This window comes from Heterocephalus glaber, unplaced genomic scaffold (genome assembly GCF_053883595.1).
Source record: "Heterocephalus glaber isolate CG9 unplaced genomic scaffold, H.glaber_assembly_v1.0 deba00001737, whole genome shotgun sequence".
Lineage (NCBI taxonomy): Eukaryota > Metazoa > Chordata > Mammalia > Rodentia > Bathyergidae > Heterocephalus > Heterocephalus glaber.
The window spans coordinates 4,424,796-4,444,120 of NW_028258445.1; the positions used below are offsets into that span (position 1 = coordinate 4,424,796).

The following is a 19,325-nucleotide window of genomic DNA, read 5'->3' on the forward strand; positions in this document are numbered from 1 at the left end:
GATCCACACCCCTCTCCAGGGGTCCCGACCAACACGATTGTACTGAGCATTATGTTTCCAACTCGTGAGCTTTGAGGAACACATGAAAAACATGGCCGAAGTCAGGAAAGTCAGTACCTTTTAGGTATAGTGATGCCATCTTTAAAAAAATTAAATATAGGTCTTCCTTTGATGCATGCAGAATTTTAAGTGAATCTTCGCTGTAACTGATTAATAGGTGCTCTTAGGATACAGTGATTTGAAACAAGTTTATAGAAACCAACTGATATTTTGTAAATGAAAGAATTGCTCTTTCTGGCAGTGTTTCAGATTATGTCAAATGTAAAACAAAGAGGCAGATGTTTGAATGATGTATCAATCCAGTTCCGTGACTCCGTGGTAACTCTTCACAATTGTCTACTATATTTCTTACTGTGAAGTCTGTGAAATGGACTAATCCTGAGAGTCTTGTAGTAAAAGTTGTGGGAGGATTTGTGACCAATTGTAAATTTAATGCAACTGTTGACAGTCATTGTCATACATAAAAGTTTCAGCATATGTATCGAATACTTACTCAAAACAGTTACAGTGATAGTAACTTTTACAGCTAACCGTAGTTTTATAATGGCTATTAAGTGTCCAAGGACTTATTAGTAAAGGGCCAATTTGTAATGTGATCAGGAGAGAAATAAGACTGGTATTCCATTATAATAACAGAAAACAGACTAATACAGGTGATGACTGCTGTCCCAAGCATAATAGGGGAAACTATCTAAGCAATCATTGTTATGGTTGCGTCTAGATGACCCCCCAGGCCTCATGTAGTCATAGGTGGGGCTTTTTGGAGGTGGCTGGATCAGAGTGTGTGATCCTGGTATCACGGATTCCATGCTGGAATTAAGGGAGTGAGTGCTATCTGCCCTAAGGTGGGTAGCCTGGGTAAGCTAAAAGGGACAGAAAGAGGTGTGTCGCTTGTCACTTTGCTGGTTTGCTATTTCACTTGTTGTTTGCTTGCTGCCCTCTTCCTGCCCTGCCATGGACTGTTTCTCCTCTGCCTTCCACCCTGCCTTGGAGCCAGCTGACTATGGACTAAAGCCTTTACGAACTGTGAGCTGAAATAAACCTTTAACTCTGGGTGTTGGGTATTTTGTCTCAGCAATGAGAAAAGCAACTAAGACAATCATGTTTTTCATGAAAACAATAGGCTGACTGCAAATCAAGTCTTGATAAAATAATTACAGGGAGCAAATTAAATAGAATCATAGTGACTAGAAAATAAGAGAAAATAAGTAAGAGAAATAAGAATGCAAATAAAATAAATTTGCACCTTAAATTTGAAAACGTCAATTTAGTTCTAATGTTTGTGTCTGTGTGTGTGTTTGGATAAACAATAGTTATTTCAGGGTGATCCAGGAGAATTTTCTGTGTTACTTAGAGGTATTAATCTGAACTTTATGTTTCACTTTTAAAAAATTATCTGCACAATGGTTTTATGGCACCTAATCTCCATGTGAGATTCATAAGAGAGCCCTATCCTAAATATCAAAGGGTAACCCAGAGGTCTCTCCACGAGTGGCTTTTCCCACCCTGTAACCTGTGCATGTCATTCCGAGACAACTGTGCACTCAGAATTCATAAAATAACAACGCTTAATGAGATTTGTAAATTATTATCATAAAAAAACCCTAGAAGCAGCCAAATCCATTTTTGGAGCCATTTAAAACTCTATTGGAGGAGGGACTTGCTTTAGAATAAATAACATTTGTCTTGCTTTCAAAGAGACAGGAAATAGAACAGCTTCTTCTCTGGTGGATCGTCCCAAGTCTCTAGCTGAGCGTGCAGGCCTGTGCTCCGACCCCGTGGGCAGGCACAGCTGAGTGCAAGTCCTGAGGTGGGCCGAACCGGTGGCCCAGGGAGAAACTGCAACTAGGGAGGCCGAGGCGGGAGGGTGAGAGTCGGCTCAGGCAGGAGGAAGGAAGCAGGAGGTCGGCAAGTGGCGAGGGAAGATCAGGACCAAGCAACCCACACGGCTTCCAGAAGCGGGAAGTCCAGGAAATCCATGGCCCGGCCCGTAGAGCCTGCAGCAGAGACGGCCGGGCAGTCTTCTCGGGGTTAGTCCTCGAAGGCTCCTTTTGGGTTTCTGACCTTCAGAACTGTAAGAGAATAACTTCTGTTGTTTTCAAGTCACTACATTTATGGTAGTTTTTAGAGCAGCAGGAGGGAACAGATGTACTGAACCCATGCCGTGGCTTTATGCAGATGTTTTTGTGTCATTTGCAGTGTGTGAGTGGGAGCAGGGGGAAGCATCAATTAATTTTATACAAAGTTGTGTCATCAGCCACATTAAGAGTGGGGCTTCCTTTCTAAGAGACCAAAGAATAATTTGATTGTTTATTTAACGAACTCATGCATTCAACAATTTTTTTGAAAACCTCTTTGTGCTTGGTAAACAGAACAAAGATGACCCACATTTCTATTTATTTATCTATCTATCTATCTATTTATTTATTTATTTTGGTACCGGGGATCGAACTCGGGTCCTTGTTCTTATGAGGCAGGTGCGGTGCCACTGAGCTAAATCCCGGCCCCTTCTTTTTACTTTTCAAATCAGTATGTTATAGTGATGTGCACCTGTGGGTACGTTGTGGTATTCCAGCTTCTGTGCAGTGAGTCATCTTTTCATGAAGAGCCAGGAGAGAGGCACGGGCACCAAGTGAGTAATGTTCCTCTGTTTATTGTTCTCATGCAGTGTCAGATGCCTCCAGTGTTCCAGACGGGGACGTCGACTTAGCCTGGTCATGGAACGTTTTCTTGGAATTCTGTGTGTTTATTTTGCTCTATTGTGCTGACAATGGGACTGAGGGGACACGGAGCTATATCCCCAGTACCTCCTCCTTCAGTATTTTGAGACAGAGTCTTATTGAGATGCGCAGGTTGATTTTAAACTTGAGATCCTCCTGACTCAGTCTCCTTAGTGCTTAGGATTATAGCATGCCCTACTGTGCCTGATAGGAAATATTGTTTAAATGAGATATATAAGGTCACTAGGAGAGAATGGGACCTCTTGCTCATTTCATTTTTTTTTTTTAATTTTAAGAAATTGAAAGGATATACACGGCTTTTTAAAAGAGATCTGGTTGTAATGTAGAGACTGGGTTGGGAAGGAAAAGTAAAGGAATATTAATTATAAGAACATGGTCAAATCATGTTTTGATTAGGATAGTGTCAATGGGGATTGAAAATTCCAGAGAAATTTAGGATACAGAATTGACAGAAAGGGGAAGGAAGGGTAGAATATGAAGAATACTTGACATATCTTAGTCAGCTTTTTGCAGCTGTGACCAAGTACCTGAGAAAAGAACTTAACGAGGAAGGGTTTGCTTTGGCTGTGGCAGCCAAGAAGCTGGTAGGGCGGGAGAGAGAGCCACGGAATATAGATGCCATTCAAAGGCACCTGCGACGACCCACTTCCTCTGCAAACCCCACCTCCTGGGGTCCCGGATTAATTCGCCGACGAGGTGGTGCTGTCACCGTCTAAGGCCCTCTCGTGGACAATGGCAACAACAGCCGCGCGCTCCTTAAATAAAGCACGATGTGAAAATACTCCAGCCGCACTCACTTCTCAACACGTCATACGTTATGAACAGAGTTTTAGGTAGAAGATGAAGGAAAACAGCCAGCACTTAGAGAATCCACTTTTTACTACCTAAGTGTAAGGAAGAGCTGTGGGAAGCCCAAACAGAGGTGGGACAGAGGCCTCATTTGGCATGAGAGGAGCGAGGGCCTGACCCGCCGTCCTGACGCACCAGAGAATGGTCTTGGGGAGGACAGATTTGTGTTTCAGAGACTTTGATGGCAGCGAGGAAAGCCTAGAGGCCTTGCCGTAGGCAGGAGAGAGGAAGTGGGAGGCACCGGCTGACTGAGATGAAGGTCACAGGTTTGTGCCTCAGTCGCTCTCTAGCACCGTGTGAAGCTTGGTACCGATGGCTGCAGTCTCCCCAAAGGCCCATGAAAAGTGAGGAGCAGAAGAGCTGGTGCATTCAAGGTACGTCTTGTGGGAGAGGTGACAGGGAATGATAAAGTGAAAATGCAGGAAGAACCCACGCTGGCATAGATGGAAACTTCCAAATGTCCAGCTTGGGTATGGGCAATTTGGATCCATCTTGGCCGTCTTGGTTCAAGAGTGTGTGGCAGCACCAGCTCAGGCAGAAGACACAGGGCAACCTGCTGGTGTAGAGAGAGGTCACGAGTGGAAATTGTGAGACTGGTTTAGACAGCACCCTTCATTTGCATGGTTTCACAAAGGAAGCACAGTGCTATCCACTGGTGGCACATGTTGGAATGAATCGGTGAGCGTGCGATTTCAGCATGGACTGAACTCCCCATTAACATCTGCTCTATGGCTTCCTTGATGTGATGTTTGATCATGAATTCATGGATTTGCTTTAAATAGTATTTTGGCAATTTCTCAGTGGTGTAAGTAACTTGGTTCCTTTCTGGGGCCTTACTTTAAGACCTGCACATTGGTACCTGGAACTAGTGGTCTGTTGAAGCTAGTTCAAAAGAGAGAATTGTTAAAATTTCAGGAATTTTGTGAGCCAAATGTCAATACATAGCCATTATTAAATTATGTAAACACAACTAAATAAATTACATCTAAAAAGATAATATTTAGAACTCATAATTTCCAATTATGTTACCACTTTTTACTATTATCTAAGATCCTGAGGTTACTTACACATGTTGTATGGATATGGTTGAAATTCTGTACATGGTGCATTGCTGAATATCTTTTCTAAACTCCACTTTTAGTGATATTTTACTCACTCAAGATCAGTCATGGTAGGAATACTTACACTATGAAAATCAGTGATTGCTACAAATGAGGACTTGGCTTATTGTTTTGTTTGTTGTGTAAAGTTATAGAGGAAAGACAACACTGCATAATAAAAGTGCATATGACCATGGCCACTTCTGATAGCAAAAAATTTGGGAAACGTCCCGCCATATTTGAAAATTATTGTCTGATTCAGCAAAAACTTGGCCTGCATAGTCACTGAATGAGTGAAGCTCCAATATGTATCTTGGCTTCACTTTCATCCAAATTATAATGTATTGTTTTTTGTTTTGCTTTTTGGTACCAGGGACAGAACTTGGATCTTTCTGCTTGCGAGGCAGGCGGTAGAACCACTGAGCTAAATCCCCAGCCCAAATTATTATGTAAATGGAAATATCAAGTAACATTCATGACAGAATCTGGGTACTAATACAAGAGCAGACTCTTGTTTGCAAAAGTCAGTGGAAATATTCCCTGAGAATCAATTATTTGTATGGACTTATACAAAAGTGTATTGGATACCTACCATCTCTGTGATATATGTCCTTATACCCATAACACTCATAATAAAATTATGTATTACATCCATGTCCACACTTTTCATTTTTTCTTGGAGAGTTGGTTAAACATTTACTGACAAATCACTGCCTGGAAATAGATCCACAGAATAGATTAAAATTACCATCATGCAGTTTTGAATTAGGACGTGGTCTTGCTGTATCAATTCCAGTCCTAGTCCTGTTTTCTGTGCTTCTAACCTTTTTGATAACAGGTTCTTCAGGAAAGGCCTGATCTGGAGCCATCCACCCTGGGGCCACTTCAAGGAGAGAGAGATATTTCCATTGTGCAAATGCAATTCCAAATCTGCCTGGATCTACTGGGAAGAAAGCAGAAGAGGGGCTGGGCGGGCGACACATTTCCTCTGCAGCTGAGTGTGAACCACAACAGAGACCCAGGTCGAGCAGATGTGAGGAGAGCTGCCTCGGCTCCCTGTGCCCAGTGAGGAATCTGCAGGACACACACATTCCACTTTCTGTTTTTAACTCATTTGTTTTCTGTATTAGAAGTGTATGTTTTACAATTGACACTGGGATAAGCAAGTTCACCTTTTTCAAGACCTTTAAGAAAGCCCACCCCTTAGATAAAGAATACCAAGTTAGGTGGAGCTTGGGTGTGACTCCAGACAATTTTGAGAGTTTTCCTTTTTTTCCTCAGAAAAACAAAAATCCTAGTAAGGCTCATTGTGGGCCATTGGTGGATTTCTTGGCAGAGAGAAGAGGTAAAATTAGGCAAGTTACAGTGTTTATCTGTATAACTAGTTACCTATAAGGTTATCTTTCCCAATATTGATGTTCTTTATTGCTGAAGATACATCTGTTATAAAATATCTCTTTCCAGTTTTCTAAAATTAAATGTTTCTCCATGATTCTGACCATCGAGACCACTGGAGTGAAGGAGACGCACAGTTCATTTGCGCCGTTGTGAGTGGGTGGGATGCCTGAGCTTCCAGTCTCTGGCTGCCAGACCCCAAGAGAGTCTGTCGCGAGGTGAAAGGGGGACTCTGCATAGCTGTGAGCCCGAAACTCAGTCTCCTGCTGAAATTCAGGGCTACTGCATCGCCGCTTATGTCACGTGTAGTGATTGCTCTTTGTGACATTTCAACGTCATCTGATTACTGGGACGGCAGCTTAAGAATATAATTGACCATGTGTATTAGTGTCATCGTCATGCGACACAACGTGGTTTGTGTCCTTATTTCCTTTATCCCTAAAGGAGCCTGCTGTTAGAATTTGCTGCGAAAGCCCCTGAGTTCTTCACTTGTATGTGTTGAAATGCGTCGATAGAGTTTTGTGTTGCCGTTTTGCAGTTCTGAGCTTACCTAAAAACAGCACCATATTGCGTGTATTATGTTCTGACTTGCCGTTTCCACCCGGCAGTGTGTCTTGTGGCATACGGACTCATTTCTTTTCCCAGTTTTATTACACTGCATTATTGGGAAGTACTACACTTTGTCCATTCTTATTTATACTTACCTTTTTGTTAATATAAAACATTAGTCACAATTTTGTATCGACACAGGTATAACGTTTTCTCTACTGTACAGCTGTAGAAATTACAGGGAGGTTATTAGAGTGCTAGGTGGGTATTTACGGTGGAAGAGTTTTGCAATGTCAGGGCAGAGGTGGTAATTCGTGTGGTTTAGGTTTGCATTTTCCCAGTTGCTAGGGATGTGATGTCCTTTTTCATGTGTGTACTGGCTGTTTGCATTTTATTTTATGTGCATTGCCTATTCATATTTTACTTTAGAATTTTTATTTGTACATAGACATTTAAAATTCTTGTCTTTTTTTGTCTGTTTTTTTGATTTTTGGAGTCTGGCAATGTAGTCCAGGCTGGCCTGGAGTTGTCTGTGTAGCTCAGGCTGGCCTCAAACTTGCAATCCTCCTAGCTCAAGTTCCTGAGTTTTGGGATTACAGGTGTGTGCCACCATGACCAGCAAAAATTCTTACGTTTGACACTTCCATTCCATAAATTAATTCTCCAATGGCTTTCTAGTATTTTAATTTTTCCATTTTTACTAAATTGAAATTTATTTTTGTGAGTGCAGTGAGTTAGTTATTTTCCAAGGAATAGATCTTTGGTGATCACTTATATTTCTTTTAGTATTATTCATTTTCTTAGATTTCTGAGTTCATGTGCGTCAATTTTGGTAGTTGAATTGTTTTAGAATAATATGTTTTGAAATTATTTCAAAATTATTATTTTGAAATTATTTTTATAGGCTCTCAAGTTAAATGGTTAATTCTAACTTCAATTTCATATGAAGTATATACATTTATTGTTATTATATTTAAATGTCCTCCCAAAGCCTTATGTGGTCATAGGTGGGGCTTTTCAGAGGTGGCTGGATCTAGAGTGTGTGATGCTGGGATTAAGTGTGTAATGCTGGAGTCAAGGGTGTGTGATTCCTAAATAGTCCACTGATTGGTTTGGCATAGTTTTGGGAGTGGATATTGGGAAGGCTCTCCCTGGGTGTGAATGCTACCCACACTAAGGGCATGTAGCCTGGATAGAACATAAGGGTCAGAAAGGGGCTGCTGTTTTTGCTTGTCACTTGCCACTTACAGCTTCTTCACTTACAGCTTTGCTGCTTTGCTGCCTTCTTCCTGCCTACCCTGCCATGGACTGTTTCTCCTCTGCCTTCCACCCTGCCTTGGAGCCAGCTGACTATGGACCGAAGCCTCTACAAACCGTGAGCTGAAATAATGCTTTCCTTCTTTAACTTGGAGTGTTGAGTATTTTGTCTCAGTAACAAAAAAGAAACTAAGATAGTTATGAATTTTCCTATGAGTAAATTTTTGACCATATCCCCAAATTATTAACATATTTATTATAATCATGGTTAATATCTGTGTAGTCTATCACTTTAGTATTCATATCCTATTTGCCTAAAACCACTGGTTGCCTCATATAACTGAAAGTTGTCCAGCAGAATGAAGAATAGTGTGGTCGCCTACTTACTATCGTTAGGAACATGGCATCTTCCTCTAGGTCCTGCTGCTTAGCATCTGTTTTTCTTGAGACTGGCTCTACTTCCTACCAGAGATGGGTGCTTGCTTCCATGTATCCAGCAAGACAGAGTGAGAGAAATTTGTCCCTGCCATGAGACATAAGTCATTTTCTCCAGATTGGATCAATTATAGCCTGGCACCAAAAACAGGCATGAAGAGCCAGGACTAATCTTTGGTGTGCCCAACCATCCAGTCCACCTTGGATTTGGGAACAGAATCAGCTTTCCCAAGCACACAGGACAGATGCATGATAATCCTGGAAGGCAGGAGAGGAAACTGATATTGGCTAGGAATCCACCTTTTCTTTTTATCAGTTGATTGCTTTCATGTAGTTTTTACATGGATTTTATTGTTATTATTGACTTATATAAGATCCTTTTATATTAATATAGATATTGAGTTGAAATACAGATATAATAATGTTTGTTAATGTATTTAATTTTATTTTTTTTATGATTTTTTTCACCCAGGAAGGTTGGCAATTTTATACAGCCAGATATATCCATTAAATTTCTTTCATTAACTTGTAAAAATTCTTTGTCATTAATATTTTTCTTATGAGCAATTCCCATAAAAATTATTTTGATGTGTGGTATGTAATGAGTTTCACATTTATTTTTAAAAATTTTCAGTTTGTTAACCAGTTATCATTTCATCTATTAAGTTAAATTTCCTTTTTTCCACTGGTTTTAAAAAATAACAACAGGGAGGTATTTAAAATTTCTTTTATATCTAATAAGAATGCTATAAAAATTTATAATTTGTCTAGTGTTCATAATTAATTTCCCGGTCTATTTCATACACTCCAGGGCAGTGATGGTGAACCTTTTAGAGATGAGCGCCCAAACTGCAACCCAAAACTTAGCTATTGCAAGGCACCAACACTGCAATTAAACTAATACTGAAGTTTTAGTTGAGGAAAAACAACTCATACATGAACATCTTTTGTCTTAAAAACAAATAACATGTGTGCCATAGATTCACTACCACTGCCCTAGGGGGATAAAGGACAACAAAACTGAAATATCGAGCACCTAATGTATGCTATGTGATTTGTATGTATTATCTACTTTACATTTATAGCTGCTTTCTGGGCTAGTATCTTACCTGTATCTCGTGAGGGCTTAGGCCAGTTGTCCAGCATCTCAGAGCCCATAACTGAAGAGGTAGAAGTGATTACAACTCGTATCTTTTCATGTTTGTTCAGAAGACACACACAGACGATGCCAGGGTGTCTATTGGTGGCAGGCTGAGGGGCTGAGGCCTCTGCAGATGAAAATCAACAGACATTTGCAATGAGTTGAAATGTAAAACGATTGTCATCAAAATGCTTATGGGAGTTTTTCTTTGACTATTTGCATCTCATTTTGTGGGTTAAAAGTTCTCATTTAATAAACAGTTTATTCTACTGCCGTGTTTTCTCACTCTACCCCTTTTTGTAAGGTGAGATATTATGATAATAAACATCAGTTTATGGTCTTTCTAAGGTACTGGAACAAATTCAGAGTTCAACAATTCATTACCTTCCAAATGGTTTCCGTTTTGAAAGCTTATGGTGGTGATGTGGCTCAGGGAGGTCCCGGTGGGGGACAAGAAGGGGAGGACAGTGAAGTCCCAGTCATCATTCCCCTTTGCTTTTGGGATATGCATGTCACATGGCAGGTGGCATAATTTACCTCCTCAGAGGGGTGAAGATAACCATCTGCTGGATGTGTTCAAAGAGGAGAATTAATTCACTTTTGATATCTCTCTAGGTTTTCTTCAGTGCAAACATCTGATATATTTACATAATGTAAGAATCTTTAAATCTTTTTATAAGTCAATTGCCTATTGACCCTGTCATAAGCCTCAGAAATATACGATGCTATTCCTGGAATCCAAAATGGCTGGTGTCTGTGGGATTAATCTCAGAAGTTAATGTTTTAAAGAAAAAACTTCTCTTCATTGAAAGGCTGGAGTGCTTTCTTTCTTTCTTTTTTTTTTTTGGTACCTGGGATCAAACTCGGGACCTTGTGCTTTCGAGGCAGGCGCTGGAATCACTGAGCTAAATCCCCAGCCCTGGAGTGCTTTCATATGTCAAACAATTTAAAAAGCACACAGAATTGATTGCATTACTATGTCTGCTTTGTTTTAGCAGTGATGAGAGTTCCTGGCTGTCATGTTTATATCTACTTATATTTAAGGTCTTAGAGTTCTTTTATGTATTCTTTTAACAGTCTTATAATTAACATATCTTTTCCTATAAGCCGATTCAAACTCAATTTGGCAATCAGGAAAAAACTGTCAGTTAAAATGATGTTATATTTTTTTTCTCCAAATATTGGGATTTCCTAACCTGCCAAAGGCCATCACTTTCATATTAGCTCATTAATTGTTTGCCTGAAATAGAATGAAAACTCTTGGTGTGGGTGCCGTGGAGGTTCACTTTGCTAACGTAAGTTTCAACAGGGTATGGCAGCAGTTTAGGTTATTCAGATTTCCAAATGAAGCATAATTTATTGGCCTGCTTATAATAGACAATCGGTAGTAGAGTCTTAAAACTTCCACTCTATTTGAACTCACCCATCAAACAAAAAGCTTAAAAATACCTAGAAGCTAAGCCAAAATCAAACAAGGAGAACCATACACAGCATCCACAATGCCGTCTTTCTCTCATGGCCTTGCTGTAATTGTGAGGATGATGAGCAGGTCTTCACCTGGACTTCCTCAGTTGGTACAGTGGTTGCAGCCAGTTCTCCCTAACTCCGCCTAACTCACTGAAGCAGGCAATGCCAGGGACTCCAAAACCTGCTAAACTTGAGAATACTGAACCATTCCCCACCAGGCAGTGATAATTCTGACTCAGCAGCAGAGTGGGCAGCTATCATCTAAATGATAATTGAACTTTTATCTTGAAAGTAACTTCAGCACCTAAGGAATTTATAGCACCATTGATATTATTGAAAGAAATGTATTTAGAAAGACTCAACACACACAAGCATCAATACTTTTATCCTTCTCATGGATTTATGACAACAAATGCACCTCAAACTTTTTGTAATTGCTCCCACAGATTGAGATTTGTCATCTTGGTGTAGAATCGTGTATCTCTTCTCAGGAGCAAATAATAAGACATTTGGTCACGGATTGATGAGTATCATAAAAACCACTGTCTCTCCCTCAGGTCTTTAAAAAGCACAAATTTCAGTGCATCTCCTTACATAACGGAGCCTGCAAGTGTCTTCTGGAGAAGTTGACAGACCTGACACGCCTCTTCTGGAGCTCTGAGATGCCTTCTTGTGCAGTTTCATTGCCATTCCTACTGTGGCAGCTGCCTTGTGGAAAAGGGAGCTGTGTTTGGAAGGGAGTCAGCAAACCTCAGATTGCAATTGTTCTTCCTGCCAAGAAAGCAGAACTGTGCTGAAGCTCTGACAGCCGTGCCTTGTCATGGAGGGAAATCGCCTACCCCATCAGGCATCCTGCTCCAGCAGTGAGCATAATCTGTCCATCATTGAAAAACGGTGAGCATAATTCTGGATGGCTCCACCAAGCAATGACAGCATCACAGATCGTTTGCTTCTTATTTTGGCTTTTTAAAACAATGAAGACATTTTTGCTCAGGGGAAAAGAGGAGATAATTATAGACCAGTTTCAAATATTTTGGGGGCAAAGTTATTAAGAATGCATTCAGCTGGAATGCAGGCATTTTCATCATTTCCATAGTCAGTTAAAAAGCACTGTTTGGATGTGCCATTACAGCTTCAGACTAAAGACCAGAATTCCTGCATAACTTTCATGATTCTAGCTTCAAAAGTAAGAATTTTGTGTTTTGGCAAAATGCCTGCCTGGAAAGCCTGGAAGACTGACCGCAATGTCTGTCTGTCAGTCTCTCTCTCTCTCTCTCTCTCTCTCTCTCTCTCTCTCTCTCTCTAATACGAGCACTTGGGGACAATTCATGCAGCAGGCATTCCTCCAAAAGCCCAGTTGTGCCAGTCATGTTACTTTGCACATACTCTCTTTTAAAAGTTAAATTTTACTTCAAGTGGTGAGAAATGCAAACTCGTTTACTGTCAGGCCTTTCTCCCTTAGTCCATTTTGTATTGCTGTCACAAAATTCTCCAGGCTGGGTGATGTATGAAGAAAAGAGATTGAGGTCACAGTTTTGGGGGCAGAGAGTCTGGTTGAGTGGCCCCTCTGGGCCTCTGGTGAGGGCACCTGACTGGGTCGGAACCTGGCTGAGGGCATCACAAGGTGGGAGTGTGTGCAGGGGAGGTCACTGAGAGGGGACTCAAGAGGCCAGAGATGCTACAGACTCGCGCCCTCTTGGGAGCTAGTCCTCTGCACAGACGTCACCTGCTCTGTCAGATCATCATGACCCCTTCACCAGGGCGGTCACGTGCAGCCACCCCAGCATCTCGTGAAGGTCCGGCCACCTTGCACTGCTGTCATGGGGGCCGCATGGGTGACCCTGCGGGGAAGCAGCACCCGCCTGCTCACCTCACACTGAGCATGTGACAGTGCTGAAGGACTGTAGCGGGAGGGGCCGGCTGTGCCTCAGGACACGTCTGTCAGGACTGACTGTCCACCTTCGGAGACTCCTGGGAAGCAGGCCCTGACGGCCCCGGAATGGGTGGCCCTTGTTAGGCCTGAGCGTGGCACCCTGGGCTTCACCTGAGCCTTCACTGTGGGAGCTGCACCCCCACCCAGAGATTTCTCTTCCTTCCTACTACTTGTTCCCTCAGGACCCAGAGTGGGAATGAGAGCATGACTTTTTCTTGTTTGGGAACCCACAGTCCCCTCTCACTCTTCCTCAGACTATTTTGCACGGTCTCCTGGTTGGAGTAATCTTCTGAAGAAATAATCTCCAAATGAAGAAGTCCACTGCCCTGTCCTGCCCTGGGCTACTCTGCTTTTCAACCAAGCCAGTGTGCAAAGGTGCATGGAGGATGGGTAGGGGATTTCTTAGGGGAAAAGTGAAGGAAAAGCACAAGAGACAGTGGAGGAAAGGAGATGCACAACAGAAAACACGGATTAGGGTGTGCCTGTCTTTAACTGAGTGAGACTGGCCATGCTAGTCAAGCTCTCTGAACTTGGGTTTTCTCATCTGCGAAGTAGGATGACAGCTGCAGTCTCCATGAAGATCGGAGTGTGTAATACACCCTGATAGGCCCACACTTTGTGTGGTAATTATTAATGTTCTCGTTCTTACCTTTGTGACAGCAGAACACAGCCCAGAGAAGCAGCCATTCAAGCCAGACTGTTGGAGTTTGCATCCCTCTGCTTTTTGAGTTTGGGCAAATGGACCTGTCAGAGTGCCAGTTGTTTTGTTAGGGGAATAAAAAATGAAGTCCTTGGTGTTTGGGGAGTGTCAGGTGTTGTTGGGAAAGTGATGTGTGCACAGGAAGTGGCTGATAGTGTCCTCTCTTCTGGTCTTGCTGCCCCTGTGCTGATGACTTTTGCCCCGCCTGGTGCCTTTCAGACCAGCCCTGCTATCTCCTCTGTGAAGACTCAGGTTTGGGAAACTGTGGTGGTTTTGTCCTAGTTTCTTCAAATGGACTTTTTCTCTTTATAGAAGTATAAAAGCTCCGTGTATTTAATTGTTTGCACCTTTCAAAACTTAAGTAAAGTAATATTCTACACTTCAAATTTGCTGAATTCTGAGAATATGCATGACCCATGTGGAGAATTTCCATAGCAAATAAGGATAGCACACAAATGCAAAGAACCGTGATCACTGAAGAGCCAAATCCAGTAAATCTCATTATTACAGCCTACCACAAGGCTCAGGATATTTCACATTATTTTAATCTTTGATTCCATGACTCATATTATGAAGTTCTAAAAACACTTAAATGGATTATTCTTAGTTTAACTAATATATAATGTGTTGTAATATATGTGCTGTATACCTATATTCTTAGTATAAGATGAATTAGTATATTATAATCTCTATGAATCTAATGTCTACATCTATTTTGATCAGTACACAGCTATTTATATTTACATATCTCAGAAAAACACGTTTTAAGTATTATGCGTAAGTGAACAAAAATGAGTCAATTTGTTTCAGATGTCATCTGAACTTGCAAATATCTGTTGTGATCACAAAGGCTAAAATAATTTGAATTGTCCTGATGTTTTCCCCTCATATGTTGTTTAAAAACACCACCACTACAGGCATCTCCAAAAATAATAATTGCATATCTAAATGTGAGATAAATCAAGGTCATCAATATAATGGGATAAACTCTAGAAATGATTTCTCAAAGTTTAATAAATAATATGTTTAATTGAGTGAAATTAGACTTTGAATGATATTTTCCCAGGGCAAGTATAAATTTTATAACATTTAAAATGCTAAGTTTTATTTTAGCTATAAAATACATTTTAGAATTTTCATACAGTAGAGATTTGAAGATTTTAAAGCCTAGTTCTTGGTATCTTCCTATTATCTCACTCAAAATAACCCAATAAAAACACGAAAACCACCAAATTTGAGAAATAATTATATATTCTCTAGATTTTCCATAAATCTTTATGTAATAATTAAGCTCCCTGAAAATGATCCATGTTTCCAAGTGCATCAAGAATAATGTGAAAATGTCAGGAGAGAGAAAATGTCTGCAATCACTACAGTCCTCTAGTTATTTTTGGTACCCCATATGGCCACACCAAGTATCTTCAATAAAACATCTGAACCATTAAAACAGGTTTGGCTTGTGTGGCAGGGAGAATAAATCCAGTGCATTCTCAGTACTGAGCTGATACTGGAAAAGGGAAGGGAACCCTTGCCCTGCTGGTAGTTACAGGAATGGAGCTGATTGCTTGCGTGATTATTAAGGAGCGTTTCTGGACTGCTTAAGACATATTTTATGTAAAAACAGGTTATCTATGTATGAGTAAGATTAATATACTGCATTAAAAGGGATAATATATTCAGGAGAGAGAACTTAGGGAGAGTTTTTTCTCTGCTAACAATTTAGGGTAATAATTTTGTGTGTGTGTGCGTGTGTGTGTAAAAGAATTTTGCTAAGAAGCTGAAGGCACTTGATTTTTATACTTTTAAAAATTATGTTTTGCAACACCTTTAAATTTAGTGTTTTGTATACTTTGAGCAGTTACGTGCAACTTAATAGGCGTTTAACTCATAATGTGAAACAAGGTAAATTGAAAAAATTATGGTAATTTAAAAACAATATCAGGAAATATTAAAATATTATTGATAACAACTTGTTTTATACCAGGTAGAGGGAGTACACTGTTTTAATTCATCAAATACCCACTGCTGTGTGGTGAGCCCCAGCCCATGTTTGCAGGTTTTCCAGCTGAACATCCCCGCTCGTGAGTCACCGCTGCAGCAATGGTGCAGTGAGTGGAAGTCTGTGGCGCACAGGCCTTTGCTTTGCTCACCAGCCTGTGCCTCCAGTTCTGTCACGTGTTTGTCCCCGGCTGGCCGGGTCCCTGTGGGTCTGTGTCCTTCTCCGTGGGTCAGTAGGTTGCTATGGTGTGTTCTCCTGGTGTAGATGGTGCAGTTACAGGGAACGAACCCGATTCCCACCTGTCCTGTCTGCTGATCTCTCCTGGGCCAGAGTAGCCATGTGGCCCAGCCACAAGTCCAGGACTAAGAATGCCTGTGCTTCCTCCTTCCCACCAGGAGGCCAGGGCAAGCAGGGAGACTTGAGGTCAATAACAAGTGAATGCACTACACGCAAGTTTTCTTCCTCTGTACTACTGCAAAATTAGAGCGAGAAAAGGCCCAGAAGGACATTATTTATGGCAGAAATGGGTTGGCTTGTGTTGTTTTAGGCACCCTAGATATGTATTTCCAGTTCCATGCTAAATGACAAGACAAGGAGTCAACTATTTTCCTGGAACTCTGAATATTTTTTAACCTAGAAGGAAAGAGAAGGTGCTTCCTAATCCAAACTTTATTTGACTTTGGAAAGCATTTTATCATGTTCTGAGAAGCAGATTGAGATTAGTTTAAAATATGCTCATCACTTCTTGGCCTTTTGGCTAAGATCAAGTGTAGTAAAATATGCTCAGTTTTTGATTATTTTTCTGATGAGCACCTTTCTTTAAAATCTGGTTTTCTAGCATATATCAGCCTCAATGTTATTATTTTTGTGCTTTGAAGTGTTAACCTTGAGGCTGCCCAGGATGTTGAGTTCAGCAGCGACACAAATACACTGGCAGGTATAAGTGCTGAAGAACTGTTTGCCTCTCATTCCCCAACCTGTGTGCACACCCGGTCTTTTAAAAGCCAGCTTAATCTAATGGTAAAAGTGAGCTTCAGCATCACTGCTGATTTTCCACACTGCTGTGTTTGGAAAATCTGTGCTCCAGAGGTTCCTGCGTCAGCGGTCCGGCCCTGGGCTGCAGTGTCGGGAGGTGGGGCCTGGCGGGGTCCTCGGGAGTGGAGTATGCTCTCTGGGGGAAGTAGGAGACCCTCCCTCGTTCTCCTCTCTGTCTTCTAGGAGATGGCATGAGTAGTTTGTTCCAGCTCACATTCCAGCAGCAGAGCCTTGAAGCCACGGGGCCACCTGGTCTTGTTCTGGAACTTCTGAGACTGAGAACTAAAATAAACCTTTTCTAAGTCAATTGCCTCAGGTATTTTGTGGTAGTACTGGGAAGGTAACTAGTACATGCATCTTCAAAATACTTTTACAGAGGGGCACAACATAATTACATTCATGTTTCTCCACTACTTTCTTCAATATTGAATTAAAATTAGGAGGCACAACCAGTTGCTCTCTATAACTAATGAATGTGATAAATGGCACGAAGAAACAAAGTTTTAAATTTCCTACACAGTCACCACTGAACTCACAGCTGCTGCCCCGTTAGTACTGATCACACATGTTTTACATTTTCTACTTTACATTTTGGTACTCAAAGTAATCATTAACTAAAGGAAGAAATACTTCTTTACTGCATTGTGAGTTTTCAGCAACAACGACACAAAGCCCCAGTTTTTCTCACAAACTGCACCTTTGTGCGTAGAGAGATGGGCTGGGCCTGCTGGTCCGTAGGCGGCTTTCTGCAGCTCTCCTCCGAGTGGTTTCCAGCACACAGAGATGGCTCTTCATTCTCAAATTACATTGCGTGTATTTATTTGCTGTTTCTACTTTTTTGTCTGAGAAATGTCTGTTCATTTCAGATGCCCATTTTCGGATTGGGTCTTTAAATTTGGGAGGTCTGATCTTTTTAAGTTCTTTATAGATTCAAGACAGTAGACCTTTGTCTGAGGAACAGCAGGTGAAGATTTTCTCCCACATTGTGGGTTGTCTCTTCACACTGCTGGTGGATTCTCTTGGTGTGCAGAGCTTTTTAATAAGAGATCCCACTTGTTGATTGTTTGTGCTAGTTCACGGGCAACTGAGGTTTCCTGAAATCTTTTCCTACACTGATGTCTTCAAGACTTCTACCTAACCTCTCTTTCAGCTGGTTTAGTGTTTCTGTTTTAATATTTAGATATTTAGTCCATTTCAATTTTACTTTAGTGCGTGGTGAGTGTTATAGGTCAAGTTCTAGCCATCAAGAATGAGAAACTAGAGACATTTATAGCTAAATGGATGCACATTGAGGCCATAGTCTTAAGTGAAATAAATAGGACACACATGTGTAAATACTGAATAGTTTCTCTGGTGTGAGAAACTGAAAGTGTAAATAAGGACTAAAAGGTAAAATAGATAATGTGAAATAAGAAAAGGGGCAAAGGGGAAGGGGAAGTGGGAGGGGTAGGGGAAAGGAAAGAAGGGAATGGAATTAATATGAGAAAAGGACACAATGGAAATAAATAGGGAGGGCAGGGGAATGGTAAAAAATGAGAACCAAGAGACCTCATGTACAGGTACAAATTCCCAGTGATGAGTGTCATCATATTGTACACCTAAAATGTACCGATAAATGCGTAAAAACACCCCATCTTGTGTCATCATGCGCCCTGCAGGACTCTCATTCACAGAGGAACTTCTGCACAGCTCCTCATTCTTTCTCTCTGATGTCAATCCATGCTATTGATTTTTTCACTTTTTATAGCTTTTCAGCAGTTGTGTGATTCATGTATTTTTTTTAAAAACACTTTATTAAGATACAAATGACATCCAAAAAGCTATACATACTCAAAGGTAACATCTTGCTGAGTTTGAATGTTAGTGTACACCTGCAAAACCATCACCATGGTCTGTCCTGAGATGTGAAGCATGGAGGACAGTGTTAGGTAGCTGCAGGCACCACTCTGTGCAGGCTTCTGGGGCTGCTATCTGGTATGACCAGGACTTTGCACCTTGTGCCAGTCAGTGCCTTCTCGTTTCGTCTTCCCTTCACCCCTGGCAAGCACCACCGTGCCTTCTAATTCCCACAGTGTGACTGTGTTTCATTCATTATAGGAATAGCACCATGCAGTGTGTGTCCTTCTGTACCTGCCTTGTTTCACTTAGCATAAGCTCCTTCAAGTTCCTTTATGTTGCAGCAAAAGCAGGATTTCCCACTTTTTAAAGAGTGAGTATTCCATTATATGTGCAGTATATACTATATTTTATTTATCTGTTCATGTAGCGGTGAGTGTTAGATTGCTTCCATACCTCGGTTATTGTAAATAATTCTGCAGTGAGCATGAGAGTAGAGCTATGGAATTTAGGTCCTGATCTCAGCACTTTTGGATATGTAGCTAGAAGTAGAACTATTAGATCATGTCATTCCATTTTTGATTTTTTAGGGAACTTCTGTATTGTTTTCCTCAGTGGTAGCCCAGTTTTCATTCCCACCCACATACAAGGGTTCTCTTATCTCCACATCCTTGTCAATATTCAATTAATTTACTAATATAGCCACTTATTTAAATTGATATAGAAATGTTTATAGGCACCACGTGATGTTTCGATACATGTACACACGGTGTAATGTTTAAATCAGGATAAGCATATCTGTCACTATTTCAAATTGATCGTTTTTTG

General features: G+C 41.0%; 1 protein-coding gene and 1 pseudogene across 5 annotated transcripts in view; both read left to right on the top strand.

The window, feature by feature from the left end:
• The window catches only part of LOC147821432 (uncharacterized), a 483,327-nt gene that overhangs the window by 260,997 nt on the left and 203,005 nt on the right, over window positions 1-19,325 (top strand). For 3 of the 5 annotated variants that reach the window (XR_015447030.1, XR_015447028.1, XR_015447029.1), the window contains exon 3: window positions 7,960-18,078. Coding sequence is in view for 2 of the 5 variants with exons in the window: in XM_087200333.1 (XP_087056459.1) it covers window positions 7,960-8,069 (110 nt within the window). In the remaining 3 variants the exon portion in view is untranslated. Of the gene's footprint in view, window positions 1-7,959; window positions 18,079-19,325 lie in introns of those variants that run through there. The other 2 variants (XM_087200333.1, XM_087200334.1) reach the window with 1 other exon arrangement.
• Window positions 16,364-16,444, top strand: LOC147821434 (U2 spliceosomal RNA; annotated as a pseudogene).